The sequence below is a fragment of the Pelodiscus sinensis genome, chromosome 1 (assembly GCF_049634645.1).
Source record: "Pelodiscus sinensis isolate JC-2024 chromosome 1, ASM4963464v1, whole genome shotgun sequence".
In the NCBI taxonomy this organism is placed as follows: domain Eukaryota; kingdom Metazoa; phylum Chordata; order Testudines; family Trionychidae; genus Pelodiscus; species Pelodiscus sinensis.
The window spans coordinates 758,692-771,125 of record NC_134711.1 but is presented as its reverse complement, the minus strand read 5'-3'; the positions used below and the strand labels follow the sequence as shown (position 1 = coordinate 771,125).

At 46.9% G+C, this 12,434-nt stretch overlaps 1 protein-coding gene across 3 annotated transcripts in view; it reads right to left on the bottom strand.

Annotated features, from left to right (window-relative positions):
- Positions 1–12,434, bottom strand: part of PPP6R2 (protein phosphatase 6 regulatory subunit 2) — a 142,687-nt gene that overhangs the window by 25,376 nt on the left and 104,877 nt on the right. For 2 of the 3 annotated variants that reach the window (XM_075924308.1, XM_075924312.1), the window contains exons 20-22: positions 11,229–11,391; positions 9,992–10,080; positions 929–1,133 (exon numbers count right to left, since the gene is read on the bottom strand). In XM_075924308.1, coding sequence (XP_075780423.1) covers positions 929–1,133; positions 9,992–10,080; positions 11,229–11,391 — 457 coding nt within the window. The remainder of the gene's footprint in view (positions 1–928; positions 1,134–9,991; positions 10,081–11,228; positions 11,392–12,434) is intronic. The other variant, XM_075924320.1, reaches the window with a different exon arrangement.

Sequence of the window (12,434 nt, the reverse complement as noted above, 5' to 3'; positions counted from 1 at the left end):
ACATTGGGGCCCTCAGTTAATTGGATCCTACCTACAAGCATGTGGGTGAAGGACAGGAAAGAAGAAAAAGGGATCCTGTATAACATTTCAGAAAGTACCAACACTGCCCATTTTCAAACGTGATTTCAGCTCTTTGGAGCCTGAGTCAACGTGTCAACATATTCCCCTTGTAAGAACTTGTGAAAAGTACCCTCTGACCTGAGGAGTCTTATGGGAAAACCTTTTGGAGGATGCGTCTCTTAGGGCTCTGACAAAGATGCTGTCCGTAAGTCACCATAAACTTTGGGACTTGGAATGTCTAATTCTGGGGATTTGTGCTTCTTACAATTTATGAGTGAATTTCCAAAAATGAGGAAACAGCAATAACTTGAACCGTTTCAACCCATCACTCCAGGTAGTTCTATGGGACACCAATCTCCATGCTGATCCATAAACACCACGTGCTATTTGTGACACCTAGCCTCATGTGGCTCTGCTAGTGGATCTCACTCTTGGTTTGCATCTCCTACTACTCCACTCCTACTTCTCATGGGAGCTGACACTGCCAGTTATGTGGTAGGTTTGCAGTGTGACGCAGTGGCTAGCAGGACCTACATTTTCACCCTACAGCTCAGAAAGCATTTGCTTAGCAGTAATAAATACTTCAATTTATCAGTGCCCAGGAAGGCCACAGATCACCATAACAAAACCGCCTCAAGTCACCACTCAGAACTCAGGGCTCAGAAAATAAAAGCGCAGCGACGTTCTCATGCATTTACATTTTTATCTTGTTTGCACGACTAGGTCTTTACATCCCATGAGTGATTTACACTTGGTTTTAAATCAGAGGTGAGATGCCAACTGTTTTGTGCTGTATTTGGAGCCAGATTACACGTCACAAAACCCTAATGGGCATATCTACCCCATCCCCAGCTGATTTCTTTCGCACCTGGTGAACACAGCCTTCTCGTTCTTAGCGTCCATGGTCAGTTTGATGGTCTCCTGGCCTGAACCTGTACTGATGGTCTCTGTGACGATATCAGCTTTATCCTCTTCCTCGCTGTCTGACCCGCCAGAGGAGCTGCTGTCTGAAGCTACCAGAGGTGCCTTCCTTGCCACGCAGACATTCCAAACACAGGGGGAGGCAGCGCTAACTGCAGAGAAAGAGTCAATAATTCACATGAGAAAATGAACAGGTGCACAGGAAGCACTGCTGAACACCCAAGTACTTCCAGGGAAACAGAACAGTTACTTACCCGGCAGCAGCTGTGGCTCTTTGAAATGTTGCTTTTTTTTTTTTTTTTAAAATGAATGGAGATTGCCTATCTCCTAGAACTGGAAGGGACCTTGAAAGGTCATGGAGTCCAGTCTCCTGCCTTCACAGCAGGACCAAGTACCATCCCTGACAAATTTTTGCCCCAATCTCTAAATGGCCTCTGCAAGGATTGAACTCACAACCCTGGGTTTAGCAGGCCAATGCTCAAATCACTGAGCTATCCCTTCCCCCAGTACAGATCCCACCACAGACAATCATGAGCCTCACATAGGAGATTTTTGTTTTTTAACAAGAGCACCCACCGGGGCTTCACGTGCGCCCTGTGTCTCCTTGTGCTCCTGTGCAGGGGCATAACAGGCGGAGCAGCCACAATACTCCTTTGGGTCCCTCACAATTCAAAGCCTGGGCCCCTGAGGTCCCCCCCAAGCAGGGACGGAGGACGAGTTGTGGGATCTGCCCTGACACCAGCACCTCAAAGAAACACAGCTACTGCACAGGAAGTAACTGTTCTCTCCTCCTCGGGCGTACGTCTGTGTGGCGCTGTCGGGGACATGCAAGCGGTACCCCCTTGGAGCAGTGGGAATGGGAGTGGCAGCTGCATCAGTCAGACCGAGGTTTCTCTCCAGCATCACCTCTGCTCTAGCGGCCAAGGGCACGGCGCAGCGCTTGGCAAAAGTCAATGGGCACTTTGTGGTGCAGGCAGAGGGGGTTACTTGAGCTCTGACATTCAGTGGAAGAGAGAGACCCATTAGCTCCACTGGGTTAGCCATCTTTGACCCCCAGTGCGAGGAGGTGACTTGACCGCTAGAATACCCAGCTGCCACTGCAGACAGATAAGGAACGGGCGGGACCCATTCAATCCTGTCAGCATAACAAAGAGCAGGCCTGGATACATCGAGTGCATGGGTTCCCAAACTGGGGGGGCATGCCCCCCTAGGGGGGCGAGAAGAAATTCATGGGGGGCATGAGGCAACCCAGCCCCCCCACCCCCGTAAATCCCCCCACAAGTTTTGCTATTTTTGTTTTTCAACCCCAGTTGATTCCTTTTTTTTTTCCCCAACAAGTTTTGCTGTGTGGTTTTTTTTTTTTTTTGGGGGGGGGGGGGGGGTGTCAAAAATCAAAAAGGGGGCATTGATGCCAAAAAGTCTGGGAACCACTGTTAGTTCTTTTCTCCAAGTGCCAACTCTGGCTCTGGGAAGAAAAGAGGCGGAAGACAGGCAGGTAGATGGAATTCGAGAGCACCCGGGGCCTGGACTTGAGGTACGCTCGCAGAGCGACCTGGCCTCTGTGGAACGTCATACAGAGAGTGAGGGAAGGGCTCAGCTGGAAGCGAGTGAAGCTCAGTGATTTTCCTGGCCAAAGTAATGGCCACTAGGAAACGGCTTTCGGAGTGAGGCGGTGCCGGGTGCAGGCTGACACAGGTTCAGACGGAGGCGCCATGTATCCCAGGACCAGACTGAGGTCTCAGGAGGAAAAGCTTCTCTGCCTGTGGCAAATGCACAGTGGCCTTTTGTGGAACTTTGATATCCTGGGGTGAGAGGCCCAATCCTGGCCCTACAGGCACGTGGCAGGCTGAAATCACAAAGTGGATCTTGGCAAAGCTAACTGAGAGGCAGTCAGGAGTTGATGATATCTAGCACCAAGGGGGCTGGACTGTGTCCAGACTATATCATAGAATCATAGGACTAGAAGGGACCTCGAGAGGTCATCGAGTCCAGCCCCCCGCCCTCAAGGCAGGACCAAGCTCCGTCTACACCATCCCTGACAGATGTCTATCTAATCTGTTCTTAAATATCTCCAGAGAGGGAGATTCCACCACCTCCCTTGGCAATTTATTCCAATATTTGACCACCCTGACAGTTAGGAATTTTTTCCTAATGTCCAATCTAAACCTCCCTTGCTGCACTTTAAGCCCATTACTCCTTGTCCTGTCCTCAGAAACCAAGAGGAACAAATTTTCTCCTTCCTCCTTGTGACACCCTTTTAGATATTTGAAAACCGCTATCATGTCCCCCCTTAATCTTCTTTTTTCCAAACTAAACAAGCCCAGTTCATGAAGCCTGGCTTCATAGGTCATGTTCTCTAGACCTTTAATCATTCTTGTCGCTCTTCTCTGTACCCTTTCCAATTTCTCCACATCTTTCTTGAAATGTGGCGCCCAGAACTGGACACAGTACTCCAGCTGAGGCCTAACTAGTGCAGAGTAGAGCGGCAGAATGACTTCACGAGTTTTGCTTACAACATACCTGTTGATACAACCTAGAATGATATTTGCTTTTTTTGCAACAGCATCACACTGTTGACTCATATTCAACTTGTGGTCCACTATGACCCCTAGATCCCTTTCCGCCATGCTCCTTCCTAGACAGTCGCTTCCCATCTTGTATGTATGGAACTGATTGTTCCTTCCTAAGTGGAGCACTTTGCATTTCTCTTTATTAAACCTCATCCTGTTTACCTCTGACCATTTCTCTAACTTGCTAAGGTCATTTTGAATTATGTCCCTATCCTCCAAAGAAGTTGCAACCCCACCTAGTTTGGTATCATCTGCAAACTTAATAAGCATAGTCTCTATCCCAATATCTACATCATTGATGAAGATATTGAACAGTACGGGTCCCAAAACAGACCCTTGCGGAACTCCACTTGTTATCCCTTTCCAGCAGGATTTAGCACCGTTAACAACAACTCTCTGACTACGGTTATCCAGCCAATTATGCACCCACCTTATCGTGGCCCTATCTAAGTTATATTTGCCTAATTTATCAATAAGAATATCATGCGAGACCGTATCAAATGCTTTACTAAAGTCTAGGTATATGACATCCACCGCTTCTCCCTTATCCACAAGGCTCGTTATCCTATCAAAGAAAGCTATCAGATTAGTTTGGCATGACTTGTTCTTCACAAACCCATGCTGGCTATTCCCTATCACTTTATTACCTTCCAAGTGTTTGCATAGGATTTCCTTAATTACCTGCTCCATTATCTTCCCTGGGACAGACGTTAAACTGACCGGTCTGTAGTTTCCTGGGTTGTTCTTATTCCCCTTTTTATAGATGGGCACAATATTTGCCCTTTTCCAGTCTTCTGGAATCTCCCCTGTCTTCCATGATTTTTCAAAGATCATAGCTAAAGGCTCAGATACCTCCTCTATCAGCTCCTTGAGTATCCGGGATGCATTTCATCAGGACCTGGTGACTTGCTGACATCTAACTTTCCTAAGTGATTTTTAACTTGTTCTTTGTGTATCCTATCTTCTAAACTTACCCTCTCTCTGCTTGTATTCACTACGTTAGGCACACCTCCAGACTTCTCGGTGAAGACCGAAACAAAGAAGTCATTGAGAATCTCTGCCATTTCCAAGTTTCCTGTTACTGCTTCTCCCTCCTCACTGAGCAGTGGGCCTACCCTGTCCTTGGTCTTCCTCTTGCTTCTAATGTATTTATAAAAGGTCTTCTTGTTTCCCTTTAAACCTGAAGCTAGTTTTATCTCATTTTGTGCCTTTGCCTTTCTAATCTTGCCCCTGCATTCCCGTGTTGCTTGCCTATATTCATCCTTTGTTAGTTGTCCTAGTTTCCATTTTTTATAGGACTCCTTTTTTATTTTGTGATCATGCAAGATCTCCTTGTTAAGCCAAGCTGGTCTTTTGCCATATTTTCTATCTTTCCTACACAGCGGAATTGTTTGCTTTTGGGCCCTTAACAACGTCCCTTTGAAATACTTCCAACTCTCTTCAGTTGTTTTTCCCTTCAGTCTTGCTTCCCATGGGACCTTACCTACAAGTTCTCTGAGCTTATCAAAATCTGCCTATCAAAATAGTTGTATGATATGAGGCTGCCCATTCAGAAAAACCTTTGATTGTGTGCTCTTCTGGCACATGCTTTCCTGCTCTGTCTAACGATCTGCTGGACCAGAAGGAAGCAGACTCTACGGCAATGGTACTCAACCAGCCAGCAGCCATGACATCAGGGGTAGTGACTTCAGCTCTGGATGGAGTATCTGGCCATACTGTAACAAGACAGGTCTGGACAGGGTGGAAGCTGAAGGAAAGGACAGATATTTGCAGCAGGCCATTCGCCAAAGCTCTCCTGGCCCATGTGGTGCTTCAAAAATGATGTTAGCCTTGTCTCTCGATTCTGGAACCCTGTCTGGGACTCAGCGAGCCAGTGGAATGACATATAAGCAACTCTGGGACTACTGCAGAAAGGTATCGCCCTGTAACAACCTCCCACTCATGTTCACTTTAGGACAAAACTTCTGGCACTTGGCACCGATAGAACAGCAAATGTTAATCGCTGCGTTTTTCCAACACAGGAACGTCGGTGCTCTTCTACAGGGACCACTCATGAGCAGTGCACAAAAGGTCAGCGTGTTGTTACTGACAGCCACACAGTGAGGAGTGCGATAGTCTTGGGTGTGCAAAGGACCGAGTCACCTTGTTACTCCCCTGCCTCCAGCGAGAGGGAGTCTTTCTTGTGGTAGCAGGGTGTCAGCACCCCGACACCGCCAGGCTTTCAGCCACTCGAGCACTATTCTCCATGCTTGTTCCAGCTCTAACATTTCCTTGCAGGATAACAGTAGGTGCTTCCCAATTCCCGGGTCCCTTTGAATCGCATTCCTGTGGTACCCAGCCCCTGACACCAGATACCCACAGAAATTCCAGATCTCTATCTCCAGACTGCAGTGTACTCCAATTTAATAGTTCTGCCCTAAATCACTGCTCCTGTAAGCCACACAGAACTTGGGAGCACGTTAAATAAAACAGGAGAAAGTTTGAAAAAGAGTGAGAGTAAGAATTTAACCAGAAATAAGAAAGTGATGGGAAAAATATTACACCACAACACAACACCATAAACCGGGGCCGACAGTTATGCATAGTCACCGTTCCTATCCACTAACATAGATTTTTCTTCCAAAGATAAGTCTGCTGCAGAGCTGACTGGTTTCTCAAGAATGAGGATCCAAACCTTCATGAAAGCTGTTCATTCTGCAAGGGGCTCTCCTCAGTGAAAGATAAAAGAGCATTTGGCCCTCCTCTGCGTCACCCGAAGACAATCCTCTGATTCTGTTCACAGACAGGGCAACCTCAGCATGTTGTGAAGTTTATTTTCTCTCTTTGAGTGACTTTGATGATTTGTCATTGCCTCTCATGGTTTCCTGTTAATTTTGCGCACGGCTAAACAACTGAGCCTTGCATTACCTTGCCAGCTAAACTCCCCCTTCCTTAAATGGGCCACCACCGAGACACACTAGCTTCAGGTGACTCGTTCCCACTCAAAGTCCATAAAGCACGCTTTCAGAATAAATGCACTAGTCCTTACATATTTTCTATACCGTCCACTCACATTGCTCACACTGAATCTTGACAAGTTACAGTCTCTCTGTAGCTATGCTACATGTTACTCCTTCCAGACAAAAGACCTGTAAGGTGTGTGTGGTGTACCGAATTCATCAGGTCTGAAGTGAGAGATGTTGGCAAAGGCTGGGGACTTTGCCAAGCAATCTGTGTCTCAAAAAGAGGAACCGGGTTTAGCCCATGCTGGTGGCATCATTTCCAGAGGCGAGATGAGCGTGTGCCTCTGCCCATCGGGATCTGCGCTGTGGAGTTCTGAAGAACAAGTAGAAAGGTCTTACACCTGGTGGCTCCGGTACCCGCTGGGGAACACATCCCTTGCATTAGCAGGTGGCTCAGGCTGCTCAGTCCGTACTGCGGCATCAGTAGTTAAAGTTTTTGTCGGGGAAGGGACAGAGAATAGTGCCCCTGAGCTCCTTCCCCCTGCTCAGTTCTGGGACAAAGTGCAGTGGGCTAACCAAATTCTTGTTCATCTGGGGAGAAGACCCACCTGAGACAGAATGGAGAGATCTCATAGGACATTTGGCAGGCAGTGTCACATACCTGTGTAACCCTCACACCGAGTGTGGGTCACTGACCCACATAGTGGCACTTAGACCACTTACAGTGAGAGATAAGAACAAGGGAGCTCTACAGCCAAAGCTGAAAAGCAGCTGGCTTTATAGCTCAAGCTGTAGAGGCGCCTACACTAAGCTCCAGAGGTCGCAGGTTCAAAACTTCTCAGTGGCAGTTACACTTGCACACTGACCCATGGCTTAGCAGCCACCGGCATATCTGTACAGTTGTCAAGTTTAATTCTATCCCACACACCAGCAAATAAAGCAAGAGCAACCTATCTGTACGTAGACATGCTCTCATTGAACCAGACCTAACCAGGAGTCCTCAAAGTATCACCTGTGATGGGATGAGAAATGAATTTTCAGAGTTATCCAGCAGACTCAGCTGAGGGAGTGGATATACTTCAGGTGCATCACAGCCTCCTGGCTGAGCTATGCCCCAGTCAGCCAATTTTCCAAGCAGGGGTAGACATGAATGCCCTCTTTGGGATCAAGAAGGTGTCCGACTTCTGTAGTGATAGGCACATCTGAAGGCCTTGCTCAACTCTGTCATGGGGATCAGTATTGGGACCCAGGCCAGGTCTCCTGCTTTGCCTGTCTGCTCAGGGGCTTTGCTCTTCAAGTGATGCCAAATATTTTCCCTCCAGAAGCTTCTCTCAGCTTGGAGCTATGCTGATGCTCAGACAGGCTATTCCAAGACGTTCATGAGCAGGCACAGGTGCCAGCTTTTCCACCTGAGTTGCGTCAGTCAGTACCAGAGCCAGAGTTGTCAGCCCCAAAACTACCAGTGCCGATACGCTCAGCACTGGAGCTCTGGACACTGAGGTGTCCCACACTGGTGTCCTTTTCACTTTCTTTCCACCACCCTCTCTCGGAACTTGAAGAGTGCTGGATAGTGCCTGATACTGGTTTAACCGTTTCCTTCTAGGCCTGGAGTGTCCTACACAGACTGCTCAAGTAGATGCAGCTGCAGCCACGTGTCCCTGGACTTGAGGGCCTACGTAGAAATGGTATCAGCTGTGTCCATCCTTGATGGAGATCAATCCACTGCAGGAGGGCAGGGTCTGAACCCTGAGGGCTTGGACTGCACCATGAGACACGGAGCATGGCACAAAGTGCCACATCCCATTGTACAGAGGATCCATTTCTTTTCGAAGGACCATCTTTCGGAGAAAGCACGAGAAGACCACATTTTTCACTAAATGGGTCAAGAGAAGTGGTTCAAGGTCTCTTCGGAGAGGAGCCGTCTTGAACTTGCTGTGTTCTGTTTCATTGCCAACGGCGGCAAGAGGCAACCAAGGGAGAGCTGCAGCCACTCCCTTTATGTCCTCTCACGGGAACATGAGGAGCATAGAGTGAGGGTTTGGCCCTGACTTACAAAAGAACCCTGTCTCATAACTGACATCCACAACAGGATCCACACTGACCCATACTCAGAAAGAGAGACTTGTCATAGAAGGGTTACAAAGTTTGTTTTACAACACAACCAGAAGCACAGGTGAGAATAAGCCTCACTAGGTAACTCCCCTGCTTTTCCTACATACCTTTAAGATTCTTAATGTTCTGAACTGCTACAAGGTTGGGGCAAATTTGTACCTCTACTTCTGATGCTTAAAATTCTGTTTTGATCTAAGATGGGTGAAAATACACCCGGGAGTTTCTTCATTTGATGTTGTGGTGTTAATGTCCTGAAGTTTGGTTGTTTGATACCAGCAAGATTAGTTTTAGGACCTGAAAACCAAAACACCAGAGGGGATCTTCTAGGTTAATGGGAGACTCAAGCTTTAAGCTGGCATTGAGTGAATCAGAGGCTTAAACGCTTATTCCCATTGGAGGAGGGAGGATATGGAGTTCAAGAAAAGCCAGAAAAATCTCTCTGGATTTCTAGTACTTTCTAGCTCTGGCTTATCAGAAATACAGCCGGTATAGCTTCTCTTGCTGTGTTTTGGCACTTCTACTCCTGGTATCAGACAAAATCACACACCACAAAGGAGTGTGGATTTATTTTAAAAAGTTAAGCCAAAATTTCAGAGCCTTTGTGCTTCAGTTCTGTGAGAAGGTCCAGACTGTTCTCTAATTTAACCTCAAAGACACCAACATTAGTGCTTTAGTCTCTGCTGTCACTACTTTCATCTTCTCACTTTTATTGGAATCCAGATTCCAAAAATCACTTTTTGTGGTATTACAATTTTTGGAAACTGATTTTTTAAAGATGACCTGAAAAGAAACAGGAAACTATTTGCTACTACAGCATAATCTTTCCAAGCAGTAGATGTGGGGTCTCCACAATTTAACTCTGCCCAAAAAAAAGAGACCTTTCTACTGCTTTACAGATAAGTAGCAACATTTCTTAGCGTTTTGTTAGGGGGCTGAAGACACATTCAGCTCAAGTAATGTCTGCAAGGAAGCTCTGGAAGGAACTTTGCACCACAAACCTGGGATGCCAAGCAAAACTCAAAACTGTTCAAGTTGCAAATGAATGCCTTTACATTTCCTATAGTGATAGAAATGTAGCCGTGTTAGTCTGGTGTAGCTGAAGCAAAATACAGGACTATGTAGCACTTTAAAGACTAACAAGATGGTTTATTAGATGATGAGCTTTCGTGGGCCAGACCCACTTCCTCAGATCAAATATTTTTTAATTTTTTTTTTAAATTGTATCCTTTGGTATATATGGTTGTGACTATTTTCTTCCATTATTTGATCTGAGGAAGTGGGTCTGGCCCACGAAAGCTCATCATCTAATAAACCATCTTGTTAGTCTTTAAAGTGCTACATAGTCCTGTATTTTGCTTCACATTTCCTGATATTATTGCCACTTACAGGTCTTGTCCTGACTCTGCTTGGGGTTTCCTTCTGAGTCACTGCTTTCAGTATCCACAGGAGAACTGCATCTGGGACCCGATTCTGAGCTAGAAAAGAAAAGGCCTGAGAATGAACCACAGCTGCTCTGGTCCTGATATATGCTACTTAGAAATAATTCCAAAAGAGATGTTATTACAAGCAACCCTAATGACTATGGGTACGTCTACACAGCAGCGTTATTACGCACTGCGCGTTTACACAGCAAGCCCATTATTTCAAAATAAATTTGAAATAATAGACTTCTTACTCCAGCTTCTGTAAACCTAATTGGAGGAGGAGTACGGGAAGTCAGGGGAAGAATGCTCTGTTTCGAAATAACTGCTGCATAGACGTGCCCAAATTCGAAATAAGTTATTTTGACTTAAGCTACGCAATTAACATAGCTCAAATTGCGCCACTTATTTCGAGTTCAGCCCTGCTGTGTAGACGTGCCCTCACGGTACATTGTGAGTCTTCCAACAGCATCGGGTGATGAAAATAACTGACATTTCTTACAGCTACTGTTGTATTAGAACACCCTCCCAGAGGGGGTCTCAAGGCAGGAGGTTGGGGTGTGTGTATGATCAGTACCTGTAAGAAATGTAAGTGTGGGGTGGCCTGCGGGTGGGAGGGGGGTGCTCAAGGCAGGGGGTGAGGAGGGACTCATTGCAGAGGATTGGGGTGTGAGCGAGGGGGGCAGGAGTCAGGTCCAGGTGTGTGGGGGGCTCACAGACAGGGAGTGGGTGTTGGGGGCGTGGAGAGGGAAGGGTGATCGTGACAGGAAGGGGAAGAGCAAGCAGCCTAAATGGTGCTGGGAGGGCTTGGGGCTAGGGCAGTCCCAGACCAGTGGGGGAATGTGTCTCCAGCCAGCCCCTTTGACCTGGCTGGCTGCTTAGTGCGGCAGCCTGCATGACAGCCCCGGGAGCCGGGCTGGGAGCACGCTGCTTCCTCCTGAAAGGCTCAATTCTTGCCAGAGTGGTGCACGGGGGCACACCGGCTTACTTTCATCTCTGGACAATATACACAGCATCTTTACAGCACGAGGTATGAATGCCGCTGATTTCAATCACTGCAAACCCAGAGGTGTGAGTACTGACCCCGAATCCACACAGACAATAAAGACAGATTACAACACAGACCCCTAGCTAGTTATTCCATAGCACCCCACTCTACACAAACTTTGTGGAGACGCTATCGGTGTCTGTGCTTTATTTACCAACAAAAAGGTTGAAAGTCTGTGAACTTTGCCCATCCTTTCTCCTCAGGAGTGGCCGTCTCTGGCGCTGCTGAATCCCACACACTTGATCCAACATCCATGGCCACACAGGGGGCTGGGGGCTTTGAATTCACTGGCTCAAACACAGCTGTCCACCCAGACCCTGAAGACACAAAGATAAACAGGAATTGCTAGGGGGTTTGTGTAACCTCGGGCCTACACATAAAAGGGGGAGGAGGAGGAATTACCAGAGGTAAAAGCAAAGATTATGCAATGGGAATCCGTATGGGAGTCTGTAGGAGGACTAAAGAGGAGTCTTACGGGGTAAGAAATCAGGCTGCTGACTGATGATCTGAAAATTGGTTTCTCTGACAAACATGGTAACCCCACAACAGGGGAGCACTAATTCAGAAACATGGCTTTATAACATTCTCCCACCGCCACGCACTCGCTGCAGACAAGATCCGTGCAAGTTTCTATCGAAGTATCATCACCGCAGTATCTGAGTGTGCCAATCATTAATGGATTTCATCCTCGCAATGTGTCCCGCCCAGGAGCTATTATCCCCGACTTTCCAGGAAGGGACTGATGTACTGAGGAGATTATCCAAGGTGACCCAGGTGGCCAAGTAGCAGAGGCAGGGATTAAGTCTCAAACTCCTGAATCCCAGTCCACTGCCTTATCAGATAGACCATCTTTGTAGGTTCTCAGTTTTAGACGCATGGTCCCACCAGCGATTTGCTTCCTGACTGGCAATGTAGTGCTTCTCTTAATACAAGTTCTACTGTGCCAAATCAATCAGCTGTTGAAGAGCATACATAGAATAGGCGATGAGCCACCAAACCTATATTCACGCATGAATTGTACCCATGTTGGAACCTAGTTTCTAGACAAAAGAAATTGAACCAACTGCGCTGCCCACAGAAAGGGCCTGTTGTATAAACATTCTTTATTAAAATTGGCCTGCTTGTAGATGTCCCGAAAGTATCATTGTCACACGATCAGTAGGCAATGGCAGTGGAAGGGTTTTGTTTTGTACAGGAGCAGACTCACATGATGCTATCTGTTCTTCTGTAGCAACAACCAGTTTGGAAAAAACAACACGTCTGTGCGCAAATATTGTTCTCTAGTCCGAAGTAACACCAAAGATTAATAGAACAAAGAAGTCTGCAAAAACACATCTCTCCCTTTATTGCAGTTGATTTA